The sequence below is a fragment of the Engraulis encrasicolus genome, unplaced genomic scaffold, assembly GCF_034702125.1.
Source record: "Engraulis encrasicolus isolate BLACKSEA-1 unplaced genomic scaffold, IST_EnEncr_1.0 scaffold_94_np1212, whole genome shotgun sequence".
Classification (NCBI taxonomy): Eukaryota; Metazoa; Chordata; class Actinopteri; order Clupeiformes; family Engraulidae; genus Engraulis; species Engraulis encrasicolus.
Genome location: NW_026946302.1, coordinates 88,300 through 116,064, shown reverse-complemented (window position 1 = coordinate 116,064; position 27,765 = coordinate 88,300). Strand labels below are relative to the sequence as shown.

The following is a 27,765-nucleotide window of genomic DNA, read 5'->3' as shown; positions in this document are numbered from 1 at the left end:
TTTAAATGGTATTCAATATTACATAAGCAGTTCTACACTACAGCTACCAGAATGCATTGCTACCAGTTAACCCAAAGATTAGAGTAGCCTACAAATTAGAAAGCTTAGCTGGTGCAGCTCTAATATTAAAATTAACCCTCATGTATTTGACCATAAATAATCAGACTTAACCTTCCCCACTAATCAAAGCCAAAAGAACAAACAATATAAAGCAGTCCATTGCAGTAATACAGTTAATTCAATCAGTAGTAAATCACCAGAAAACGGAAGAGAGCCGAACTACACTACCCATAATTCCGTTCGCTGCACCAAGAATCAGCTGGCTAATGTTGCTACAAACACCACTCGCGACGGCAACAACAGTGCGAGTATCGAGCACAAACAGTTTACAGTTACAAGCGGCAAGCTTACAAAAGAGACAGTTAACCACAAGTTGATTTACGCATTTAAAATACCATTAAACTACCGCAGCTTAGAGAAGTGAGAGACAGCGGACTTACCATTGGCGAGCTGCTTGTTTTGATGAAACGCCATTAAGGATTTTGGACTTCCCGCTGCATTTAAGCACGCATGCGTTTTGACGCCTGGGATTTCATTGGATCACCCCGGTAAGTCCTCTCCCTCTCACTCAAGCCACGTATAGGATAAACACCTCCCCTTTGCAAATACCCAGTGAACGCAACACCTCCCACTTGACCGAATTGTTCCTGGATACAGTGAGGTCACAATCATTACAATTTTTTTACCACATTTACAGTATATCGTTTTTCTTTTCTTTCATTAAGAATACGTTGTGCGTGTGGTTCTCTCTCTTTTTTTTTTTTTCCTTTCCAAGGTTTTTTTTTTTTTTTTTTTTTTTTTTCCATTGCAAAAGTGTCCATGCACAGTTCAGTGTCCATAGTGACTTACATCTCATGAGAAGTATTTACATCTTGTCTGGGAATGTATCAAGAGTGCATGTTTTCACGAATCTTCTCTTTTCATGTTGTGCGATGTAAGGGCGTGGTGGCAGCGCATGGCGTGCACCACCAGCCTGACGCATGTGTGCAACGTATGAGTATGGAGGCAGCGCATGGAGTCCACCACCAGCTCGGTTGGAAAGACTTGACCCAACAGACTGGATCACAGTGGAGGATCTCAGTCCTCCGACAGAAGGAGGATCAGAAGTCGTCTCACCCCTTCTCAGCTGCCGTTGGCAGCGCAGATCTTCCCGTCTTTGGCTACTTGCCAGGGAAGCAGGAGTGCCGGCAGCAGGAACACCAGCAGGAACGCCGACAGGAGCGCCGGCAACAGGAACGCCAACCGCAGGAACGCCAGCAGGAGACCCGGCAGCAGGAACGCCAGCAGGAGCGCCAGCAGGAGCGCCAGCAGGAGCGCCAGCAACAGGAACACCAGCAGGAACGCCGACAGGAGGAACGCCAACCGCAGGAACGCCAGCAGGAGCGCCGGCAGCAGGAACGCCAGCAGGAACGCCAGCAGCAGGAGCGCCGCCAGCAGGAGCGCGGCCAACAGGGATGCCAGCTGCAGGAACGCCAGCTGCAGGAACGCCAGCAGGTTGCCATCTCTGAAGCCCCTCCTGTTGCCACTTCTTCTTGAAGCGACTTGGGCTAGGGAGTTCCCTTCGCTTTGCACAGACCTGGTCAATCTCGATTTGGAAGGACCGCAGTCGGCGCCAGGAATGGGTCTCTCGGCCAAGACCACCAGAGTCTCCTTCAGGTGATGCTCGACCAGGTGTGGTGGAATTGAGCGATGAATTCCTAACCTCTTGGATTTTGTCTGTGACACCTGCTGGGACTTCATTTAGTCCCTGCATGCTACAGGGTGTCTTTCTTTTTTGTGAGGTGGAAGTGTCAAACTCGCAATTTTCTTTCTGACCCTCTCCGGTCAGTTGTGTTGCGAACTTTTGGAATCCTCCTCCGCAGTACCAGAAACTTGTTCTTCTTATTTGGACGGCCAGAACATCCAAGGACGTTGTAGTGGAGTAGCAGATGATGCCATCTTCGGCCTCAAGGGCTAAGAAAGTTGAGGTTGTTGCCCTTTTCTCTGCAGACTTGCATGGTTTTACTTCCCACTTTGGAAGGGCAGGGTCTTGGATGCTTGCATTTGAGGGCGGTTTGGCCTCCCACTTTGAGTAGGCCAGGGCCTGACTGTAGTCACCCAGCCAGGCTTCTTCTGTTCGGTTCATCGAGATGAAAGTCCCGTACAGTGGTCTTGCCTCCCACTTTGCATGAGCTGAGGCTTGACTGTTGCCACCCAGCCAGACGTCTATCACTTGGCCATCTTGGACGATCGTCCCAGGTGCCTCCCACTTTGAGAGAGCCAGGGCCTGGTCATTCTCGCCCAGCCAGGCGTCTACTGCTAGGCACAGGTAGGCAATGGTCCCAGGTGCTTTGAACATTAAGGGAGGCTGGACCTGACTGTTGCCACCCAGCCAGGTTTCCACTGCTCTGCTTCTCTGGGCATTCAGCTCACTTCGTGTTGGTGAGCCGGAGCATCGGGGATGCACAGGGTTTTCAAATTTGATTCCTGGCCATTTCCAGGGTTGAGTTTCTTCCTTGCCTAGCACTGACAACACCTTTCTACTCTGTCTCCCAGAATCTTCAGCGACAGAGGGCCTTTTTGGTCCTTCCTCTGACTGACCACAATAGTCACCAGACTCTGTCTCACTAGCTGACTTCGTTGGGGTATACTTGACAGCTGGCTCAGTTGGTGGTGCAGGCTCTTTGGCTGGTGGAACTTCTTTTCCAATGTCAGACCCCTCTGCTATTTCGGCCGGGTCCACTGGCCTTGGCAGAAGGGGAAATACAGGGCCGGATTTAGCTTCCTGCGTGTGGACATCTCTGGTGGCCGAGTGCTCACTTGCTTGCGGCCATGCAGTGGTGTCTACTGGAATGGGGAGAATTGAGGTGGCAGAATTTGCGAGGAGGAGGTGAGAGCTGGACTTTGCTTGCTGTGAGTGGAAATCCCTGGTTGTTAAGTTTTCATCTTCTGTCTGCTTTGCAATGCTATCCCTTACCATGCTATTGATTGAGTGTTCACTTAATTGCAGACTTGCTGTGATGTCCTCAACTTCACAGTTTTTCGAGTGTTCACCTGTTTGTAGCGCTGTGGCGGCGCCCATTGCCTGTGGTGCTCTTATCGCCTTCGGGATGCCAGGTTCAATGGGGTGGTGCAGAGTTGGGTTACTTGCCCCAAGCCAACCAGAATGGGGGCCACTAATCTCTTTGACTAGGCTGTTCTGGGTTTTAGAGGGTGCTGGCTTGTCAAAGGGTGGAGCGTCTTCGCTGCTGGAAGCATTGGAGGTCAGCTGCACATCAGCGCCACTCGGCGCCTTCTTGGGGGTGCTGCAATTTGACCATTTCCATTTTCTCTCCCAGTCACGAAGCCTGTTCCCCAGTTTATACAACAGTCGTTTTGACGATGTAGATTTACCAGGGATGAGGTGCTCCCATTCTAACACCTTTTCCTCAAGCATGTGGATCTTCTTCAGCACGCTGACTCTCATGGCTTTAAATTTTGTCACTGGCAATCCTTGCACTTTTACACTCTCCGTCTCTACACATTCTTTCTCCGCACCAGTGTTAATTTCGTCAACCACGACGATGACGAAAATATTTCGTCAACGCCCCTTTTTCCCTTGACGATGACGAGACGATGACGAAATAAAAAATGCCTCCAGCAAATAAAAATATGACGAAAAAAAAAATAATAATTCGTCAAGGAGACTAAGACGAGACGAAATTTACAAGCCATGGACGAATGGACATTAAAAAATGTAATTATTTATAATTAATTTGTAATTTGTAATTGTAATATAGGCCTAAGTGTCTTGAACTTCATAGGTGATTGCGCTCACGCTGTGTTGCCTGGCTTGTCTCTGCTGGCAGCCAGTGCATGGCGCGGCTCAGTCAGTAGTTCTGTAGCCTAGTAGTTCAGTGAGTCCATTAAGTTGAGTTTAGGTCCTAAAACATTCCCAGAGAAAGAGAGAAAATAGCCGACGTTGAGGGAAGTGTTAATTTTGAAACATGTTCAACAACCCTCTTGTCCATGACGAAGACGTGTTCTGCAGTAATGACAGTCGCGCCAATCCTTCTCTGATACTGTCATTCTAAACCTCCTCGAGCTTCCACTATTCTCCTTTTCACTTAGGCTGTCTTAACCCGGCGTTCGTTGTCTGTTCTTTTTTTGTAATGTTTGCTATATTTGTTGTTTAACCAAATGTGTAGGCAGTTCGCAAGCAAATCATGAAGGTCGGATTTGTGAATTGATTTAAATCAGTCACCGCGGGAGCGCGCGCCAGCAGGGGGACAGTTGGCCTGTCTAAACAGAGGCACGGCTACTGTAGCCTAGTTTTGAAAAGAATCAATGGATGGGCGATCGCTGAGGAGTTTAAAACTGTTGAGATTTGAAACTTTGAGATTTGAACTTGTTCTCGTCGAGAGCAACGCTAAAAGACCCGAGGAAGTCGACAGCATCTCCATGCGTCTGCAGCGTCTTCCTAAGTTCCAAAAACTCTTTTCAGGGTCATGCTTATCGAGCCTCGACACCCCCGACAAACAAAACAGCAGTGTTTAAATATTTGTATGTGCATGTCCTTTCTATCGTCCAGTCTGCGTACCCCTGCCTAACTATTTTTCCTGGGACTTCTGCATGGCATACGAAGTGTGCTCGCACAATCTATTTAAGCCTATTCCACGCATACCGCACGAGTCATTATCGTTCTCTGCTCGCATTGCCAATTGAAAACAAAAACCGCTAACTTGCATAGTCTAACATCAGCAATATTTTATCTGACTCGTGGTCATCGGGAAGCCACTATCAGGGAGACTTCTTGGACTTCATGCAGACTTGGGATGTCTGGTCTTCCCACTGCCGGCAATCTGCAGGCTTTGTCACGCGGTCAGGTGAAGAAGAGTAGCTTCCTCCGTGATCAAACTCAAAATCAAATAGTAGCCTATGCAGCAGCTTCTAATGCACGAGAGAGAGAGAGAGAGAGAGAGAGAGAGAGAGAGAGAGAGAGAGAGAGAGAGAGAGAGAGAGAGAGAGAGAGAGAGAGAGAGAGGCTTGCACCTGGAAGTGTGTGTGTGTGTGTGTGTGTGATGCTCTTTTGCTCTATGATGTTGAAATGACTGATTTGGGTTTTGGTGGAAAATGACCAAGTAACAAGGTGAATATTTGCTGCAATAGGCTATATTAGTATTGAAATAACGATAGCCATTGTAGGTTATTAATTTTACACCACAATATTGACTAAAATGACTAAAATTTGAAATGTTGACTAAAATTGCTAAAATGACTAAAATTTGAAATGTTGACTAAAATGACTAAAATGACTAAAATTTGACTATGACTAAAATTGATTTTCGTCATTTTGACTAAGACTAAGACTAAATTGGGAAGCCAATGACTAAAATATGACTAAGACTAAAATTGATTTTCGTCATTGTGACTAAGACTAAGACTAAATCAAAAAAAGCTGACGAAATTAACACTGCTCTGCACTATCAGCATAAAGCTGGATCTCATCACTGGCATACTTTGACCATAATGTCTCTCTAGCGAGCTGAAGTGACTCAACGCATGAAGCGAGGCACTTGGTTATTTTTTCCCTTGCCTGTGCTGCTTCTCCATTCTCGTCTTCACTTTCTCCTAGAGCTTCAATATAGTCCCAGCCAGCATCATGCAATCTGCTGAATTCTATGCAGAGTTCTCCAATGTCTTTAATAAATACCTCCTTCTCTGGGATATCTACAGCTACTGACAGTCTGTTAGCTTTTTTGCAGAACACTGTCTGTGCTGTTGAAAACTTTTCTTTCAAGACTGCAATTTCAGTCGACTCCATTTTGTTGCCTGAAGAAGTGGATATTTCTGGAGGGTTTTCCTCTTCCTCCTCTTCTTGGCTTGTTAATCCAACGGGATGGCACCTCGGTTTATAACTGTTCGGTTCACTTTCAAATCCCACCGAAAGGGCAGTCAAGAGAGCTCATAAGACGTTATAACTCAGTTGGGTTGTTTTATTTTCTTTTCCATTACTCCAACTTTGCAGGTTATAAACCTGAAGGAAAGAGCAAAATGCCACCATGAAAACACCAATAGTGAAAATACAGCAATATTTAAGTCTTTGTTTACAAATATTGATTCATACTATATACACATCTTTGAGAGACAACTAAACAGCACATTCATTAACTACAAATAGATTCGGTATTAAGTACTAGAAACAGGATTTGCCTTTGTACTAAGTAACAACACATTTCCTATACAAAACACCAACAGTAGAGAAAGGCAGGAAATGTAAACATCAAGGGCATTTTCCAGATGACCATCATTTTACAGTACCCATTAAATTGCAAGGACCAACACAATTAGCATTAATAGATGAAAGGGTTAAACTTGCAATAGCCACAAAATAGTAAACCCATTTACCAATGCATTAACAATTACCTTATTTACTGAACACATTTATTTACCAAGCCAATAAAGCCACAAAGTAATATTTCAGTACAAAACTAGTTATTTACAATACATAAACTAAGGGTGCAATGCATGGAGTAAAGTAATACAGCCAAACTATACAGACATCTAATTACCTCCACAAACAGGAAGGGAGTCAATCGACTACATTACCCACAATTCCTATGCTGCACACGCGGTACACGCTACAGCAGGGGTCGGGAACCCATGGCTCGCGAGCCACATGTGGCTCTTTTGGGAACTGCATGTGGCTCTCGGACAAACCTGTCATTTGTTTACTCAATAAGCCATGAATAATTTTGTTACGGCACTAAATTAAAAATGGACCTACTGAAATCGAAAAGTTAAGATAATATTCAAAATATAAAGTATGATCGCGCATTTAATCCATCCCAGGTCCGATCAGCTGAGCCAAGCACAGGCCTTCGACGAAGGCTACTGTACAGATATGAAAAACGCGTTTTTTTATTGGACAATGCCCAGCGCTGGGTCGTGTCGTGTGAGATAACATTCCATCCGTAATGCTTTACCTAAAGTTCAGCTGGCTAACGGTTGTATCCAAAACAAAGAAACTGTTCACGACCGTGCCATTATGATGGCAAATCAAGTGGAGGAAACGCAAGTGAGGTATATAAATGCAGCGCTGTACTTCTCCCTCGATTACAGGAAGAACTTTTGCTGAATCAACTGACGTAAGTCTTTCCCAGTTTAGTGTGATTGCGAGATAACTGGTGCCACAATGCGAAGGCAAACGTAGGGTTGCCATTCGTCCCTTGAAATACGGAATCGCCCTGTAGCCTATTTGGCGGTTAAATCATGCGTTCTGTATTGGGGACGCATGTCGGTAAGGGACGCGCTTTGTAGGGCATTTTCGCGAATTACTGAAAATAGACATGTCAGCCACATATCAACTGTAAAATGTTAACTATGTCAGCGCGACCAAGATGAGCATCCTGTCTTGAAGTTCTCTCTCCCTCCCTCCTCCCTCCTCATGCACCTTCCCTGTGTCTGTCTGATGGCTAGAATAGAAGCACCTCCGTCATTCTCATTGCTCATTGGCAACTCAGGTGCATAGAAGTTAGAAACTAACAGTAATACATGCATGCGCGTGGCTTCTTAAAGGGACAGTTTGGTCAATTTCAACATGCAGTTGTATTGCTCACGCTACCCTTGACTTGTCAGTACCTGAAAAATTTTTTTCTTCTTCTTCAGCCGTTTCCGAGATCCTGGTCATTGTAATGGGGGCAGCTCTTTGTTTACATTTCAAAAAAACATTTTTATTTATTCCCAAAAACATCCAAAAGGTTATAAAACATCAGCAGACAACTAGCAAACAGCAGTACCTTTTGGGAAAATATTTGGAGTTGGCCTATGTTTCATTTTTAAAAAATGTAAACAAACGCTGCCCCCATTAGAATTGCTCATATCTCGGAAAGGGCTGAGCCGAAAAATGTGGCATCACCAGGTACTGACAAGTCAAGGGTAGCGTGAGCAATACAACTGCATGTTGAAATTGACCAAACTGTCCCTTTAAATGCACATCAGCACATCTACAAGTAGTTTTAGTTCTTCTTTCGTTAGCTCTCCCTTGTCCCCAATGCAAGCGTTAGGCTACTTTTATTCCCTTCTGTGCATGACAATTAGCATTAGAAATAATGGCGAAAATGGTATGGCTCTCACAAAAAATATTTTTTAAAAAATGGGCGTTTATGGCTCTCTCCACCAAAAAGGTTCCCGACCCCTGCGCTACAGCGTTTCAAAGCGAGGAAGCGCTAGAATCAAACATTGCTGATAGCGTTACGGAGATTTCTCAACTCTTAACTTCAAACACTGGACTACAAATGTTATTATTAATGCGCCCAGCGCAGTGTTTAACCAAGCATAGCCTACAAATACATATAGTTGCAGCATACCAACAACTTAAACAGCAGAGTCAAAGTTATGAGGAAACAGGAACATCTTACCGTTGGCATATCGCCCTCTTGACATGACAGCATGCGCCAGCAACAATGCGCGCTCCTACTTATAGTTTGTGTTCCGTACCTAATTGGACAATACCGGACTACTTGGATTTCACATGCAAACACCACTGGCTACCCACAAATTAGCAGCTACCCACTGCACCAATCAGGTAAAGTGAACCTCCCACTAATTCACCCCCTGTTAAAGGATAATTGCGGTTTTTTCAACATTAAGCCTCATTTCCGAGTTGTCTGCAATGTTCTAGAACCCCCCACACCGTTTTTTTGATGTTTACTGCTGTCCCCGGTGTTTGCCTATTTTTGATGCATCCCAACCTGCTTCAGAATGGCAAGTCACCTGCATGTCCGACCAGGTCCTTAAAAGCACCATCAACGTTCGTTTTCAAAAACAACAACTCACCGGAGTGGTTACTGGTCTTCACTGGTCACCCATATCAAATTTTGTTGCAAAAAGATGCTTCTGTCGTGTTTAATTTGGCAGCTCGTTCATGCAGGAACTATTTTCTCAGCCGTCACACAGCCGTGGATAAACTTCCGCTCAGCAGTTGAATCTGATGTGCTTCACTCCACACCACTTGATGGCGCAATTGATAGCGATTGTTCATTGTACTTGAGCATGTAAATAGAAGTAGTCAGCCAGCTATCAGTACGGCAGTGAGAGACTGTGTTGCAATCATCCGAGGGAAGTTGGACAGATAATCTTTTTACACATTTCTCAGTGTTATTTCTTTTTTGTTATTGTATTCGTTTTTGTATTGTTTCTTAGTCTTTGTAAATATTTTTTCGAACATGGGACGAGTTTGTGCAGTTAGGGGCTGTGGTAAAATCCCGGACAGAAGGACCTGCCATAGACTCCCACTCCGTTATTCTTCACGGTTGAAGTTGTGGCTATCTTTTCTTGGCTTCGACACCAACACACCCATACATGTTCTGGAAGAAGCAGACCATCGTGTGTGCGCCTTGCACTTTCGGTTTGAGGACTATGTACAGTCGACCAAGAACAGCAAGAGAGTTCAGTCTCCTAAAAAACTGTATTTGAAAAGGACGGCTGTACCAACACTCTTGGGTCCTCCGCAAGACGAGGAAAACATTGGGGTAAGCAACTTTACTTTCATAGTTGTGTTTATAATTAGACGATTTACCTCGAATATGGAGTTTACACTGTTTAGATCGCTAAATGGTTACTTTGCTGTGGTTGCCACCGTGTTCTTTGGGGTGGGGGAGGTAAGCAATCAAGGTTACAGAACTTACCCCAGGTAAGCAGAGATGGGGGTTGGGCGGGAGGAGAGTGAAATAGCTACAGCTCTTCTCACCATGGCTTCGAAGGCCACAGTGTTTGGTGTTTTCTGAGGGGGCTATTGAAGCAGTATACTAACTCACCATCCTCTGTTGTAAGAAGAGGGCTTGTCTTGCCCTGCACTAATGGTCTTCATAGCCTGTATTACTACCTTGCTGATAAACAGCCAAACTGATTTTTCAATTTGACTCCTGTTTTGTAATGTAATAGTGGATGTCTTCGACTGAAAGCATCTGCCAAACCATATGACTGTGGTGTGTGCCTGGACATTATTATTTACCTTTATTTTATCATTATCTGTTTTCAATACTGTTCATGTGTATTGATACCTTGAAGTGGTCACACTACCGTATAATGTCATAACTCAGTCCAGTCCTGTCAAGCGTAATAATTGCAATTGTAATGCAATTGCACTTGTAATGATTTGATGACATGTCATGTTAGTCGAATTGTGATATAAATACACTGTACTTGAATACAGGTCAATAATACTTTGTGTAGTATGCCATATTGCCAGGAAACAAAATACAGTATCTCTACATCTCATTGTGCACCACAGTGTAAATAACTGTAATCACATTATGTTAGTCATTGAACTTGATGTTTTGCATTGAAACTTTTTACAGGCAGTTGGTGGTGTAGACGCCTCCACTACCCAACCCGTACACTTCTCAACTCCTGAAAAGGACTGGCCCTCTTCATCATCAGGCCTGTCTTTTATCCTGACAAGTCCTGAGCCAACGCCAGACCAACCCAAAACATCAAGGAGGTCCTTATCTGGCAAATACCTAGCTTTGCCTGTGGTGAGGGATAGCCCGGCAGTAATCGTGAGTATTTACATTTTTCCTTACTTTCTTATTTTACTTACTTTATTGTCACTGTTTTCACTACTTACCTTTTCATTACTTATCTCTGGTATTTTCAAAAGGTACCATATAAAATGTCATGTCAAAAGTTATGTAACATTTTCATGACTAAATATTTATTGCATTCCATTGTTTTGATTTTTCAACAGCCAGATGAGACAGACACAGAGATGCATCTAATGGACGTTAGCATGTCTACCGCCCCAGAAGATGACCCAAAAGATTACAGCTATCACCTGAGTCAACAGTCAACACAATCAAGTTCAAGTGCAACATCCAGCTCAAGTGCATCAGACATTAGAAGTGGCTGGAATGAAAATAAATGGATTGTGAACGAGTCTTGCCTCATGGCACTGTTCAGTACATGCCAGGTCCCTACATGTGGTGTCCCCATCATTGAGAAGAAAAAGTCAACAAGAGGCAGCAAGATAAAGATTGAATGGACCTGTCTGAAGAACCATTCCGGCAGTTGGATGTCATGCCCTGAAGTGAGGGGAATACCAGAGAACAACCTCCTCATCTCTGCTGCAACACTTTTCTCTGGAACAACCTACACAGAAATTGCAGAGTGGGCCAGCATCCTACATTTACAGATTTTGAAGACATCACAGTTCTACTGCATCCAAAGGGACAACCTCATTCCTGTTATACATTTCGCATACAAGGACCAGCAAGACTACCTCATCAAGCGACTCGTGAGGGAAAAGGAACTGGGAAAGTCCATCGAGTTGTGTGGCGATGCCAGGTGTGACTCGCCAGGTAAGCCCCCCCCCCCAAAATCATGTTGACTGTGACATGTTTAGAAATGGCCAGATTTATGGAAGTCATTATATCTCCATGTGGAGCTGCAAAATTATGCTAATTTTGCAAACTTTATGCTACAGACCTTATTTACTGTTAGTCAGGCATGGCAGCATAGGGCATGAGAAAAGGGTCACATTCCAATTGAATACACCAAGCCACTTTTCATTGCTCATCAAGTGCCTTGTCTCAATTTGTAGACTCCACAGCAATCTAATGACGTCCAACAGAAATATAACGACTTCTAACTTTTAGTTTGCTCACACAGACAGTTTTCTTTGTGACTGTAAAGTGGACTCATATGTTGTTACTCTGTCACATTCTACATTCTACAGGCTACAGCAGCAAGTACTCCACCTATTCGCTTCAGCTGTTATCCACCCAAGAGATTGTTCATTTTGAACTACTGCAGGTAAACCTACTGTGCTTTTTGCAAAAACCCAGGCGAAATTGTGGGTACTATAGTACTGTTGTGATATCAACATAAACTATGATGTGGAACAGTTCTGCTATAGAGTAAAGCATAGTGATATTGTTGTTATGATCAAATGGCATTGTGTCACACACACACATACATTATGTATAAGCCGCAGCGGCTATTTGTTATTTTTTTCCAATAGGTTACAGAAGCTGGCAGTTCAGTTGCTATGGAGTCTCAAGGTTTTCGGAGGGGGTTGAACCATCTGATCTACAATGTAGGACTCCCGATAGATCTCATCGCAACAGACAGGGCTCCATCCGTCCGTAAGATCATGCGGGAAGAGTACCAGAATATCCGCCATGAATTTGATACATGGCATGTGGCAAAAGGTAATGCACATATCATAATATGTACATGACTGGTGTTACACAATAGCTTGATATAGCCTACCCTCCATGTTATACTCTTACCCTAATTTACACTTTTTTTCACAACAATTCTACCCAGGTTTGCAGAAAAAACTACTGGCCCTCGCCAACAAGAAGGGAAATCAGGACCTGGGGGGCTGGCTTCAGGCTATCCTGAACCACTTTTGGTTCTGCTGCTCATCTTCTGATGGCAACGCTGAGGTAATAACTTTAGCACAATAACCCAGAACGGCCCACATTTCTACAGAAAATAACAAAAGGCTTTGATGCAAATACTCATGACTCCAAATCTATTCTGTAGGAACTGAAGCGACGATGGACCTCACTACTCTACCACATTCGTGGGGTTCATACGTGGGAGCAAGATGGGAGAAGATGGGCCTGTCCTCACCCGCCTCTAAGCTCCGATGAACAGAAAATGAAACGGTGGCTCCGTGAGGACTCAGATGCCTTCAAGGGTTTGCAAACTATTGTTGAGGAAAAAAGACTCCTGAAAGACCTGGACCACATGACTCATTTCAAACACACTGGTATGTAATATGAATGTGGATCCCTTTTGGGATCTGTAGACGATTACTTTAATTTCTACTGAAATGTTGTAGCCTTCACATTTCCAATTGTAATGAAACCCTTTGTGTATAGGTTCTTTGGAGGTGTACCACAGTATGATGCTGAAATACATGCCCAAACGACTCCATTTTGACTACAACACCATGGTGGCTCGTACACAACTTGCTATTTTGGACAACAACTACAACGTTGGCCGCGAGCAGGCAACAACTTCAGAAGGTAATGAGCTTTCCCAAGTAAGCACCCACAGAAAATTTTCATTGGTTGCTAAATGTCTTGCTAAAAAATTGATTCCCTTTGCAGGCACACCAAGGTTCAGCGTGGTGTTCCCAAAACGAACAAAGGACTGGGTTGCCAAAAAAATTTACCAGCCCACAAGCCAGAATTTCACCCATCACCTTGTTGAGCGTGTCCTGCAGAGAAGGGAAGACCCAACGCCAAAAGAAATGCCAAGGGTCCAGCAGCCTAAAACCATAGCAACTAAGGAGAAACCCCCAAAAGAGGATGTCATCAGGAAGCATCAGTCCAGATTCCCTCACAACCCAGAGACTTTGTAATCAAGTGGACTGATCAATTCTGTACATATGTGCAGGACTGTACATTATTTTGTTCATAATATTCCTTATAGTGTGAATTAGACATGTTTTACATATGGTCACTGTTTCAATGCCAAATTTCAATGCCATGCACACAGCATTTGTTTAGAAATAAAACAAAGTTCTTTTCAAAAAATGTTTTTGTTTTATTACAATATAATAGGCTATGTAAAACAAAGTATATACAACAATGGAATGGAAATGAAAAGTAATGTAAAGTTCTGAAAGATTTGGGTGCTAGGGCAGTGTTATTTCACACCCAGTACATCAGAATAAGTCCTCAATCTCTTTCGGTGTAAATCCTACGTACTCCCCAGTGGGGGATGGGAAGGCATTCCGGACAGCGTTGACGACGCAGCTTGGTAACACAGCACGATTTCCACGTCCAAGTCGGTGACCTTTCAATGCCCACTCTAGAATTACACGATAGGCGACGAGACGATATTGTCTGAGAATAGAAAACACAAGTACATAGACAACGTCAGTGAAATATGACAATAAAAAACATTATCAGAATACAGTTCATGATCATGACACTGCACACACCCCTTCGGTGATGCAGCTGTTTCAGGAAAACATGATCATGGCCAACTATTCGGAAAACACCACACACATTGAACATCCTGATCTTTTTTTTTATTATTGTTTACTTCTTGGGGCGATCAAGGCTCACTCCAAGGAGCGCGTCCGCTCATACAATAAGGAGCACATATTGTGTTCAAAAATAAAGTGGTGTCACTGATGTTGTATGAATTGCACACTGCTCTGTTCCCGTTTCTTCTATAATTATCGGACGTTCTTCACGCCAAGAAGTACGACAGAATAATAATTAGTGTGTGGTGTTTCCTTATTTTTCAGACATGGTTATGTCATGGGATGGCTAGACTTACGAAGTTACGATTGCCATTAGTTTTTACATAGCTTACCTTTCAGACAATTGGCCGTTTGGTCCCTCTGGAACAGGGCGTTTCTTCCAGTTTATTTTCGGAACCCAAAAGAAAGTCTCCAAAACTGGTTTATTTAGAAGCTGGCGCACCTCCTTCTCGGTAATGCACGATGGCGATTCACCCCTCTCCTCATCCTCCTCACCCGTCTCATCGACCGAGACATTCAGGCTAGCCATGCCTGAAGTGACCAGAAGATCCCATTCTTTGCAGCATCTACTCTCCAGTTCGGTGGGCATCGGCTTGCACTTTCCACAAGTGCACCACCAACTTCCCGATACCCTGGGAACTTGTATTCCTTCTGTGACTTCGTCAGGTTCCCCTGTGTCCCTTGCTTGCATTTCCAGATCCATTTGGCGTAGCTCCTCTACTGTATATTCCGGTTCGAATCTGTATCCTCGCCCATCAAACTCGAAATCGAAAATGTCCTCTTCCCAACGTTCGTACTCCATTCTTGTTGCTTTTGTATTGTTGTTATTTGTTATTAACTTGTTACAGTACGTTGCTCACCTACTTTTGGCCAACTGAGCGACAGGACTACAACTAGGTAATTATCCTCGTGTATTTCCTGTGCTGAGAGAGGGCTGAGGAACCACAACAAAGAAAGTGCCGGTTCCGGTGCCCAGTGTTGCCAGATTGGGCTGTTTCCCGCCCAATTGGGCTGCTTAGGAAGGCTGTGTGCGGGCAAACATGGCATTTAGCAGAAAAACCCTCCCAATTTTTGCCATAGAAATCAATAGAATTGGGATTTTGTGCTTCTAGGCGGGTTTTGAGCATTTTTTGGGCTGGAAATCATCAGACTCATCTGGCAACACTGCCGGTGGCGGAGTAATATCAACGAACACCAGTCCTCAATAGAACTCAATGGGATTTACAAAATGTCAAATTAAACACGACAGAAGCGTCTTCTTGCAACAAAATTTGATATGGGTGACCAGTGAAGACCAGTAACCTCTCCGGTGAGTTGTTGTTTTTGAAAACGAACGTTTATGGTGCTTTTAAGGACCTGGTCGGACATGCAGGTGACTTGCCATTCTGAAGCAGGTTGGGATGCATCAAAAATAGGCAAACACCGGGGACAGCAGTAAACATCAAAAAAACGGTGTGGGGGGTTCTAGAACATTGCAGACAACTCGGAAATGAGGCTTAATGTTGAAAAAACCGCAATTATCCTTTAAATAGTTTGATTGTTCAATTGAAAATGTAGCGAGAGACCTCCCATTTGCTCGGCCAGAGTGAGCAAAACACCCATCCTCCTCCATGACTGAGGTACCCTGAGCATAGTACTCTACTGTTCCCCATCCTCCTCCATGACTGAGGTACCCTGACATGGTACTCTACTGTCCTCTATGACTGTGGTACCCTGAGCATGGTACTCAAATGTACCCTATCCTCCTTCATGACTGCGGTACCCTGAACATAGCACTCTACTGTCCCCCATCCTCAATGATGACTGTGGTACCCTGAGCATGGTACTCAAATGTACCCTATCCTCCTTCATGACTGCGGTACCCTGAGCATGGTACTCTACTGTCCCCCATCCTCCTCCATGACTGAGGTACCCTGAGCATGGTACTCTACTGTCCCCCATCCTCCTCCATGGTACTCTACTGTCCCCCATTCTCCTCCATGACTGAGGTACCCTGAGCATGGTACTCTACAGTCCCCCATCCTCCTCCATGACTGAGGTACCCTGAGCATAGTACTCTACTGTCCCCCATCCTCCTCCATGACTGAGGTACCCTGAGCATAGTACTCTACTGTCCCCCGTCCTCCTCCATGACTGAGGTACCCTGAGCATGGTACTCTACTGTCCCCCATCCTCCTCCATGACTGAGGTACCCTGAGCATGGTACTCAAATGTCCCCTATCCTCCTCCATGACTGTGGTACCCTGAGCATGGTACTCTACTGTCCCCCATCCTCCTCCATGACTGAGGTGCCCTGAGCATGGTACTCTACTGTCCCCCATCGTCCTCCATGGCAGTGGTTCCCAACCTTTTTCTTAAGGGACCCATGTTTTTACTATTGTAAGCTTTGGTGACCCAACCAAGCGAGCGCCCGCACGAGAAGGAGTCACAATATGCCCTCTGTTTCCTGCAAAAACTTATTTTAGTTATTTTATTCCTCAATCCGTCTTTGGTCAAATATAGAATAAATGTTTAATGTAGCACTTAAAATTTGTTGCGTCTATGCATTTATTAGCTAAATGCTTTGTCTTTTATTCAACATGGGCTATATATATATTTAAAACGAAACCCCTTAAAATCAAGAGGGCTCCGCGACCCCCTGTGGATCTTTGGCGACCCATAAGGGGGGTCCCGACCCATAGGTTGGGAACCACTGCTCCATGGTACTCCACCGTTCCCCATCCTCCTCCATGACTGAGGTACCCTGAGCATGGTACTCTATTGTCCCCCATCCTCCTCCATGGTACTCTACTGTCCCCCATCCTCCTCCATGGTACTCTGCACTGGTTACCTGTCTCATACAGAATCGACTTTAAGATTCTGCTGACAGTATTTAAAGCATTAAATGGACTTGCCCCTAGTTATATCTCTGACATGCTCTCTTTTTATGCCCCTGCTCGAGCCCTCAGGTCCACTGATGCCAAGCTGCTAAGGACCCCCACCCCCCGCAAAAGAAGATCGGCGACGCTGGTCTCTGCCTGAGGTTTTTTTTTTTTTTTCCTCAGACCTCACTGAACCCCCCCCAACCCCCCCCCCCCCCCCCCCCCCCGTCCTCCTCCGTCCTCCTCCATGACTGAGGTACCCTGAGCATGGTACTGTCCCCCGTCCTTCTACATGACTGAGGTACCCTGAGCATGGTTCTCTCTACTGTACCCCATCCTCCTCCATGACCGATGTACACTGATCATGGTACTCTACTGTTCCCTATCCTCCTCCATGGTACTCTACTGTCCCCCATCCTCCTCCGTGACTGATATACCCTGAGCATGTTACTCTACTGTCCCCCATCCTCCTCCATGACAGGTAACCTGAGCATGGTACTCTACTGTCCCCCATCCTCATCCATGACAGGTAACCTGAGCATGGTACTCTACTGGTCCCCCCCATCCTCCTCTCTGATCCTGGTACTACTCCTGCCGCACTGCTCCCTTGGCCTTAGGGTGCCATTAGGGATGCATGGATGAGGCATACATGCACTTTTGTTGTATGCAGTGTGCAATATGTGCTGTGGAGTGTTGTGCCAAGGCAAGGCAATTTATTTCTGTAACGCATTACATACATGGAAGTAATTCAATGTGCTTTGCAAAGAGATACAATCCATGCAAAACAGAACAACACGAAAAAATGCCAGAAGACAACAAGCATAAACGCATAAAAACAATAGCAGCGCAGGGCGTGCTGTAAAAGAAGAAAGTCCCACAGGTGGCCTTTCACTTTCACTGTCAGTTATGGGGGAGAATGTCTGAACATTGGATTATATTATTACTCATTCATTTAAGCATGGTCTCCATAAAGTAGGAAGGCAATGAATGAACTTTCTAATCCTACCTTGCAGGCCTACCCCTTTTAAATAATCTTAAAATGATAAGAGTGAAACGTGGTTTGGCTTCTGACGGTGTTGTTGTGTTGTGCACTGGCGCCCTCCTCAGAACATACTTGGGAGATGCAGTACCCCCATAGAGTGTGTGTGTGTTTGTGTGTGTGTGTGTGTGTGTGTGTGTGTGTGTGTGTGTGTGTGTGTGTGTGTGTGTGTGTATTTATTTATGAATAGTTCGTATTCCCCTGGATAGTGTCAGGGCAACATTGCTCATCATTAACATGCCTCCCATGAGTTCTGCTGTCTGGTGTGTTCCTTGTTGTCTCTGTTGTACTGGTTGGTACACCTGCCACAGAGGGCTTGTGAGGCGCGGTACATTAGAGGGAAACGTGCTCTGGCTTCTGATGGTGTTGTTGTGTTGTGCACTGGCGCCCTCCTCAGGCCATACTTGGGCGATACAGTGTACCATAGTGTGGCTGTGTGTGTGTGTGTGTGTGTGTGTGTGTGTGTGTGTGTGTGTGTGTGTGTGTGTGTGTGTGTGTGTGTGTGTGTGTGTGTGTGTGTGTGTGAGGCGCGGTACATTAGAGGGAAACGTGCTCTGGCTTCTGATGGTGTTGTTGTGTTGTGCACTGGCGCCCTCCTCAGGCCATACTTGGGCGATACAGTGTACCATAGTGTGGCTGTGTGTGTGTGTGTGTGTGTGTGTGTGTGTGTGTGTGTGTGTGTGTGTGTGTGTGTGTGTGTGAGAGTGTGTGTGTGTGAGTGTGTGTGTGTGTGTGTGTGTGTGTGTGTGTGTGTGTGAGTGTGTGTGTGTGTGTGTGTGTGTGTGTGTGTGTGTGTGTGTGTGTGTGTGTGTGTGTAGGGAAGCCGACAAGGGGGGAATAAGGGGTCAGTTCTCCCGGGCCCATTAAGAAGAGGGGGCTGACAATTTCTCCTCATTACATTGTATGTATTGGGTGGGGGCCCATTCAGATCGCTTTGTTCAGGGCCCGGCCAATGCTGTCAACAGCCCTGTGTGTGTGTGTGTGTGTGTGTGTGTGTGTGTGTGTGTGTGTGTGTGTGTGTGTGTGTGTGTGTGTGTGTGTGTGTGTGTGTGTGTGTGTGCGTGCGTGCGTGCGTGTGTGTGTGTGTGTGTGTGTGTGTGTCTGTGTGTGTCTGTGTGTGTTAGTTAACATGAAGAAGGGTAGGTAGAGTGCTAGTATCCCTCAAAATCAACTGCTTCTTTTGGAGAGTGCAATAAAGGAAAACTCCTTTGTCCTTTGTTTTTCAGGCAATATCCACTTAATAAACTGATAATGTGCACTGTTCTCAGTTCAACACAAATAATAATAGCCATTGACACTACCATAGTCCTACGCAGTACTACATTATGATTTGGCCATTACCATTCTGGTGACAGAACATATACTTTAGCAAGGACCCTGTTTTTAAATTCTGCAATTCCTGCATTTTAAGGTGAGGATGGTATCGAAATGTGTGTTAACCGGTTCACACCGTACTCTCGATTAAAAGGTGCCAAACATAAACAAAAACTGTGTAAAATTGAAAGAAAAATGTCTGCACACTTAAATCCCCTTTGTGTTCTTTTTAATAATAGGCCAAGCTTTCGGTCTACTGACCTTCCTGAGGAAGGATGGTATAAACTCTCTATATATCTGTAACTGTGAAAAACACTCATTTTTTCAGAACTTTCTTTAAGAGTTTCCCATAACACAATGCTACAATATGATCAAACCAGATATCCCAACCAGATTAAAAGGGGAAAACCACTCAAAGACACATTTGCTGGTCAGTGTTTCATCACTGCAAATGCAACAGCCAGCAGGGCTATGGCAGCGGTCTCCAGAAGCTCTCTGACCTGAGACGGATCCTCGTCTCTGTTGTTGAAGACGTGGTATCCTCCACCACACTTGCGGATGAAGGCGCGAAGATCTGGATTTTGACTAACCAAGACTTGTATGGAATCTCCATCTGTCTCCAAGTCATCTCCGTGAGTGAAGAGGACCATTGTGTAATGCAATGCCTCCTCTCCAAACATCATCTGGATAACGTGCACAGGGCTCCTGCCTACTGTCTTTGGGTGGATCACAACTAGGAAAGCGTGAGGTCCAGGAGCACTGAGAGAGGTGCACTTAGAGATCTCTGTATTGCTGTCTGGGTTAAAGCGGCCTGGACTATCGACCACGGCCACCGGTCTACCTTCACACTCGCCTCGTTCCTTCTGCCACTCTGATGTGGAGGATCCAAAAGCCCGCCATCGCAAGATGGTGTTTCCTGTTGAGCTCTTCCCAACTCCACTCTGACCAATGAGCACGATCCTCATTTCCTCTGGCCCTGGTGGAATATTTTACAGACACATCAGGGATTATTTATTAGAACTTGTAAAGGGAATATGGTATACCCTCCCTTCAACTGTATAGCCTATGTATCAAAGTCACAGTCAAAGTCACCCCATTGGGTTGGAGAGAGTGTCTGTGGTAACACAATCAAAAGGGTAATTTATTTTCACTGTTCATTAACTTATAGGTAATTTGCCTTTGGCTATGTCCTGCCCCTTGGGTTACAGTTGCTAGGTTGGACTGATAAATGTTCTAGCCTCTGATATAATTGTGGATTCTGCAGTTACAAAATCGCGACAGTAGTTCACTCAGGAATGTTCAGCCATATTTTAACGAAAATATAAAATTTACATCAGAGACGATTTATGGGTATGATACGGAGGCCCAGAGGTGACACGGAGGGACTTTTTTGGGGTGGGAAATGTGTGCACTGGAGACTAACACCTTTGCGAGATAACGCAAATATTTTGCGAGATAACGCAAATCTTTTGCGAGATATCGCAAACCATTTGCGAGATAACGCAAATATTTTGCGTGATAACGCAAATATTTTTGCGAGATAACGCAAATTAAAACTTACATCTGCGGGTTCACCACTTTGATTTGCAGCACACTTTTTGGTCACCGGGGGGCAGTCTGAACCAACACGTGTAAGGCTTTGAAACGCCACAGTTGTAGGGGTAGGCTATTCAATTCAACCACCACTGTTGTTGGACAACAGCGAGAGGGATGCTGACAGTCAAAAACATTAGACTTCTACCGCTGGAAGGACGTGCAAGGATACCGTTATTATATCCATTGTTTTATGTTAAATAAACAACAGATTTTGAGAGACGCCGTAGCACCTTGCTTTGCGAACGGACAGAAGGGGAAATATAGGATTTGTTGGACGACACGTGTCTGCAATGCAGAAGCTCTGTATGACAGACTTAAAGATCCCATGGCATGGTCCTGTGGTGCTTTGTATTGGCTTTCGGGGGGTGTCAGGATGTTATATCCGCAGGCTTTCTCAAAATAAAGCCGAAATGCGCTATTTTGGCGTCTTTGGAGAAAGACCCATTTCAGTGCTTTCTCCAGTGCGTCAGTTTGCAGGGGGGAGTGGGAGGGAGGGGAGGGGTGTGTCCCGTGGATGAGTGGGGGCGGGACCAAGCTCCTGTGGGTGGTGGCGACGAGGGTGTGTTTGTTTGTTAGCTGCTAACTAGTAGCTGTAGCATTTCGCATCGGCACAAGCAACTGGATGAATTGACGCTTTTGACCCGAAGATGAAACACGTAGGGAGCTACCTGCTCAAGGACTTCAGCGCAGGACGTCTCAGAAGGGTGAGTTTGAAATGTTATATCTGGAATTTCATTTGTTGGGTAGGTCCGAAAGCCCTTTTGGTAGCCAGTGACTGGCTGGTAATTATTATAGCAGCAATATTTTGCATCTAGACGTCCTTGCTCGCAAGTGAACATCAAAAACAAACAACATTCTTTTTTATTTAGCATACAGTATGCCTATAAGTAGTCTAGAAAACCTAATTTGCTGTGTGTGCATGTTACTGGCATCGCGACTCCACATTATCTAAACCCGGCAACTTTCTCAGTGTGGAATGGATGGATAGTAGTTCTATGTTGAACTATGTGCCTACGTCCTTCATTTCTAACATGTTACGATATGCTAACTACACCAATACCTGTAAAATCAATGTGTTATTATTGAACGAGGCGGGCAATTTTCAGAGCCTTATAGTAGGCCTAGACTGTTTAACTTTACCCCCTTCAAACATCGTTCCGTTTCGGATGATGCTTATCCCGCATGTGATCGCCACTACAGTAGCTGTAAACACTATTGACCAGTCTGTTTGCGGAAAATGCTAACGTCTGCTCTGGAAAATAGTCCCCTTTTCCATGTATTCTGGCTTGTGTGCATTAGTGAAATGATCCAGCTTACCTTTACCCATGAGTTGCCACCAAAGTTTTTCCATTGTGAAATGTATGCCTCATCCTATGTTTACCCGAGGAACCAAACACGACCATAAAACTGCATTATTTTTTGGAAATAAGTTTGCATGCTAGCGTGGAAACGGATACAATGGTCAATGCCCACAAAAAGAGAGACCTATGAATAAGATGAAACATTTACCATATCTAATCTTTGTAGAATAGGAGATGTGCTGGGAGAGCCAAGATTCACACTTGCTTCAATTTATACAAGTAATAGTGAGTAACTACTTGTAGGCCTATACTACTCGGGGGGCACCCGTGGCCTAGTGCAGTGTTTCCCAACCAGGGGTACGTGTACCATTAGGTGTACGCGAGCACACCTCAGGGGGTACTTGGAAAAATGTAATAATAACAAATGTATGGAGTGTAGACACACTGGGATAAAGGAACAGACATAGAGCATGAGTGAAGGGGTACTCATCATGTGACAAAATTGCTTAGGGGGTATGCAGGACAACAAGAAGTTGGGAGACACTGGCCTAGTGGTTAGAGAGTTGGTCTTTCATTCTAGGAGTTGCTGATTCAAATCCCCCCTGACCTCTCCGTCCAGGCTGAAGTACCCTTTAGCAAGGCACCTAACCACACATTGGGACTGTAACCAATACCCTGAAAAGTAATAGTTGTACTGTACGTCGCTTTGAATAAATGAAAGTGTCAGATAAGTTAAGTGTAATCGTAATCAATAATATATTTCAGGATCACACACACCCACATATGCTGTTAATTCAATTATGCAGACAGTGTAAAGACAGTGTGAATATTTATTTATGACAGCATCAAGAGTATTCCATAGGAACATGGGGATATTTATGGAAGACAAATATTGTAGTGAAAGAATATCGGCACTAACAATCTCTGCAACTGTCTTTTCTATTTTTCAGCCGCTTCAAGTATTTGTCCAACAGTGATTCCTGTGTTGTCTTGCATATCCATGCTGAGTTCCTTGATGACGAAGGACACTACACCGGGGATTCAGACTGCAGTACACGAGAACCTCAACACAAGGCCCCTCTTTATCTGGCTGGCTCGTCTGTGAACGGCACCAACGCCAACATTGCCGTAGTGTGTCGCAGGGTTCCCAAAGACCTTGTCCAGAATGAGGTCCACCAGGACATGAACATAACCTTAACACAAAAAAACATACAGAAAAAAAGACATTGTTTTGAATTCTAATTCTCTTATTTTATGGATTTAACGTGATATTGAAGTAACACCAGTAAAAATGTTATGTCAAAATGAGTTGAAATGAATTCTTTTGAAATCTTACCAATACAAAGGTTGCCATAAGCTTTTGATGGTTGATGCACTATCCCTTCTTGGTCTTGCGATTTTGAAGAAAGGTAGACCTCCTGCAGGTAGCCGTAGGGCCGGTAGTTGGTTTGTATTTCCATTGTGGATAGCCGTCTGTAAGTACAACAGAATATGTGTGAACACTGTCCCACTGATAAGTCATTGGAAAGGATTTGAAGAGCTCCAAAATACAGCAAAAGCCATTTTATACAATTGCCATGAATTGTATAGTTCATAATAGTTATAATTTCATCAAGTCAAGTATCATCCGAAACCCCATGTGTGTGTAAATTATACATTTTCTGGTAAAGCAAATATAGAAATTAAATTCACAGAAAACATTGTGTTTTCAGGGGGCCTAGTCAAGGGATCCACTCCATTATCCAAACTCATGTCCACCACATGTGCTTGTGGCCTGATTCCCACCATCCATGGAGAAAATAACACAGGTTCCCTGTTATGCTGTCAGCCTAGGCACAACAACTTTTGGGGGACTTTTCCCCATCCCGATTACGAATGAGAATATGACATTTGAATTGTGCTTTTGTGAGATATTGCAATTAAACATCTATCATCAAAGATACAGTATTTTGCAATGTCATCAGAAGGGAGGACAGGAGTTTAGATAGTGGAAAGAACTATGATGATAGACGTTTCTTGCCATTTAAAGCAGGACAAGCCCTGCTAAATAATGACATTTCAGGCACCAACTTTCAAGAACAGCAATCTTCTCACATGCAGCATTCTAATGAAGTGAAAGTCAACATTCTTAGTGGCAATTCTAAGGATGACTGAATGAAAAGACTGGTGCTCTGAGGTCTGGTGGTGGGGCTGAGCTTTGCAACATCATTCTGCTTCCTTTTACTTGTCATGACTGGAGTTTCTGTAGATGAGAATTGCTAAATCATTAGAAGAATACTGCACACAGCTTAAAACAATGATCCACAACAAGGGTCTCCAACTATACAAGACAAGTGAGTGAGTGAGTGAGTCAGAACAGACAGAAATGGCATGGAAAAAATTGTCAGTAAAACAAAATGTTGAAGGCCTATAAGATGCCGTCATCTTCCCCAAGTATTACAATGGCCGTCACTGTCATTTCTGATGTGGCTCAGTAGACATAGTCATAGTGTTGTCATATTTCTGATTCCAATCAATGACTGCACCTTACCCTGATACAGTTAATGTTTTGTCCTGTAACAATATTGTGGAATAACAATAGCCATGGCCTAGTGGTTAGAGAGTTGGTCTTTCAATCTGGGGGTTGCAGGTTCGAATCCCCCCTGACCTCTCCCTACATCTCCACCCATGGCTGAAGTGCCCTTGAGCAAGGCACCTAACCCCACATTGCTCCAGGGACTGTAACCATTACCCTGACAAATAATAACTGTAAGTCGCTTTGAATAAAATGAAAGCGTCAGCTAAGCGAAATGTAATGTAATAACGAAATGTAATGTAATAACATAATGTTACACAACAAGGGAAAAGGGAAGTAACCATTTTGAAGCTACACAACAGTATTGGAAGTGGCAGCTACAGTAGGCAACATACATTTACTCCATGACTGGGGCGGCAATGTCTTCAAGGATAACTGGTGTGGCTGTAGTCTGGGTGGCAATGCGGTCTGTCTGGCAGGCAGAATCCATGACCCATATCTCTGAACGTGTACACACTTGATGTGGTGGTGGCCTGTGAAGACAACAACACTCAATGAGATTCAGAAATACATAATGCACCAACATGCACAACCCCCACCCCCCCCCCAATCATGCATGTTCTGCATAGACAGCAACACGTTTGCATTAATATCCTAGCTTTGTTCACAATTTCAAGTGGACACACAGAAGAAATAGGAGAAATCCATGGCATAACATTATGATGAGGTTATTTCACAAGTTGCAAGAGGGCAGTGGGTCAATGAATGTGCAGTACTGATACCACAAAATATATTGCTAGCAGCGAGAGTCTGCATGCAATCACTGTACCACTGATGTAACACTGTTCGTGATTGTAAGCTTACATTCATAACTGCCAGTTTCTGTAGATGCTACCACCTCTGTATGTCAATTCTCCCTGATGGCATTGGTAAACTCAACGAGACGCAGAGAGAAAACATCTCATTCGAAATCCGAGCATTTGATAAACTGGCGACGTGACGATGGCTACGAATGACAGCTCAAAACTGTGCTCCTCCAAAGCCAACGAGGGTGTCGCGGTTTGAGTGTTGGCTCTCGAGGGTAGCCAGCCAACGTTTGTTACCGCGCAAACACTCAAACCGGACACATGAACATCGCGCGTACCCCAGCATGGTCTGTGGTCAGACACTTGTCGGTTACATGGAACAGCGCGAGGAAATCAAATCAACTAGTCATTTCTCAGCCAGAACTAAACTTTGCACGACTCGGGATTTAAAAAATAGGGTAACCAAATCGAAACCAAGGCTTGCAAAAACGATGTCGTCAAATCGAAGCAAAGACTTAAAATTTATGAATTTGATTTCCTCGCGCTGTTCCATGTAACCGACTCCATGGTCTGACCACAGACCATGCTTGCCAACATGCTAACAACAGTCTTGCTTTAGTGCTTTATGCACTGCACATGCAAGATATTTGGTCAAACGACAAGTGTCAAATTTCCCAATTAAATCAGTATGACTTAGTATCATGGATTTTGGTATTGTACCACAGCGCAGGCTTCATGGCTAAATGCAATACAGCTGATGTAAGCTTATCATAGATAGCTAATACACTGGCATGGCATCCATAAAATAGCACGCGACTAGGGACTAATTGACTTACTTGTTGGTGTTGGGTAGTTCTTGCTGATGGACCGGCAAGACTTGGTAATGACCCAGACCTCCACTTCAGTCGTTTAGAACATCCACTGCTTTATCTCTTCAGTCTTATGGTAGGCCTATGCGTTTATTCCAAATGAATTGGGCTCGGGGCCAGGCGGGTGGGGTAATCCAGGTAGTGGGTGGAGACAGAGGGCGTGGCGGAGAGAAGGCGTGGGGAATTTAGATGAGCTCGTCCTGGGATGACGTCATCCCAGGAGCCTCGTAGTTTTGCGTCAATTGGACTAGCTCTTTTCAAAGCATGGAGGAAATACTGTAGTGCTCTGTGAACACATTTCGACATTTTTAGCCCCTGGGGTGACTTAAGGAGGCTATAGAGACTCATTTTAAGGCCAAAAGAGCTCACAGAGTGAAAATTTCATGCCATGGGATCTTTAACGAAGGCAGACGGGACAACTGCTAGGCTACTCTACGGTCATTTTCAAAGATGATGAGAAGTTTATGAAAATCATTTTGTCATATCAAGACCCACATGTGAATTATGTAGGCCTAATTTTAACATAGGCCTCGACGTTGAGGCAGCACGCTGTATTCTTTCTTTCTTTTTCTTGAAACTTTCAACGCAATGTGTTGTTTGTTGCGATTCTCCCCTTTTAATTTATAATTGGCTAAATCAAGTAGGCTATCACTGCTTAGCCATGCAGAGAGCTTAGACTTGTAACAACTCCGACATTTGGAACTATCCAAAGTGGGCATTGGTTAATAGATTTCTCGGTCAGACTTGGATTAATGTTTCTTAACGCATGACATGATGGCAGATTACGGAACTTCACGAATAGAAAGCGACATATGTCCTTCCTGTGGTAGAAAATTCCTCCTGTTATACATGACATCGGGTCTTAGGTAAATGGAGGAAATCAAATAGTTATTTGCTTTTAATTGTGAACCAGTTTTACAGTGATGGCTTTTAGCGATCACAAATTACTTTTGGATGTAACTCGTACCTCCACGTGCCCCATGGTGCCATGGTGTCCGACCCTGTAGCACTGAGAGATATCGCAGAAATCTAACGCAGAGCTCACAGAGATGACTAACAACTTTCAGAAATTCACGGAGAAGTGTCAAGTTTGGCAGAAGGGCGATAGCGCACTGGCATTGATGATCTGGCTTTGTTGTAAGCAGTCCAAAATCATAGCGTAACGGGCGTAAAGGGCCGTAGCCTAACGCAACCTTGCGCAAACTAAAACACAGAGTTTTTCCGAGGTGTGGCGGAACACAACACACACACACACACACACACACACACACACACACACACACACACACACACACACACCAATTTTGAAAGAATTGAAATACTTTTCTTTGAAAGAAAGAATACAGCGTGCTGCCTCAGCTGACAATGTTAAAATTAGCCTACATAATTCACATGTGGGTCTTGATATGACGAAATGATCGTCATATGCTTCATA

At 44.4% G+C, this 27,765-nt stretch overlaps 1 protein-coding gene and 1 long non-coding RNA gene across 3 annotated transcripts; one reads left to right on the top strand and one right to left on the bottom strand.

Annotated features, from left to right (window-relative positions):
• Nucleotides 1-9,056: 9,056 nt before the first annotated feature.
• Nucleotides 9,057-13,518, top strand: LOC134445044 (uncharacterized). 2 transcript variants are annotated; one of them, XM_063194167.1, is made up of 9 exons: nucleotides 9,057-9,551; nucleotides 10,380-10,580; nucleotides 10,769-11,378; nucleotides 11,756-11,832; nucleotides 12,041-12,230; nucleotides 12,349-12,470; nucleotides 12,571-12,799; nucleotides 12,912-13,058; nucleotides 13,143-13,518. In XM_063194167.1, the coding sequence occupies exons 1-9, from the start codon at nucleotides 9,246-9,248 to the stop codon at nucleotides 13,394-13,396; spliced, it is 2,136 nt and encodes a 711-aa protein (XP_063050237.1). In that variant the 5' UTR covers nucleotides 9,057-9,245; the 3' UTR covers nucleotides 13,397-13,518. The 2 variants fall into 2 exon arrangements, with proteins under 2 accessions (XP_063050237.1, XP_063050236.1); XM_063194166.1 differs by having other exon boundaries at nucleotides 12,912-13,518.
• A 9,716-nt stretch (nucleotides 13,519-23,234) lies between these two features.
• Nucleotides 23,235-26,384, bottom strand: LOC134445045 (uncharacterized). Its single transcript, XR_010034171.1, has 4 exons — nucleotides 26,298-26,384; nucleotides 25,051-25,188; nucleotides 23,477-23,613; nucleotides 23,235-23,333 (listed from the first exon to the last, which is right to left on the bottom strand). It is a non-coding gene; the product is annotated as an uncharacterized LOC134445045 (long non-coding RNA).
• Between the last annotated feature and the right edge of the window lie 1,381 nt (nucleotides 26,385-27,765).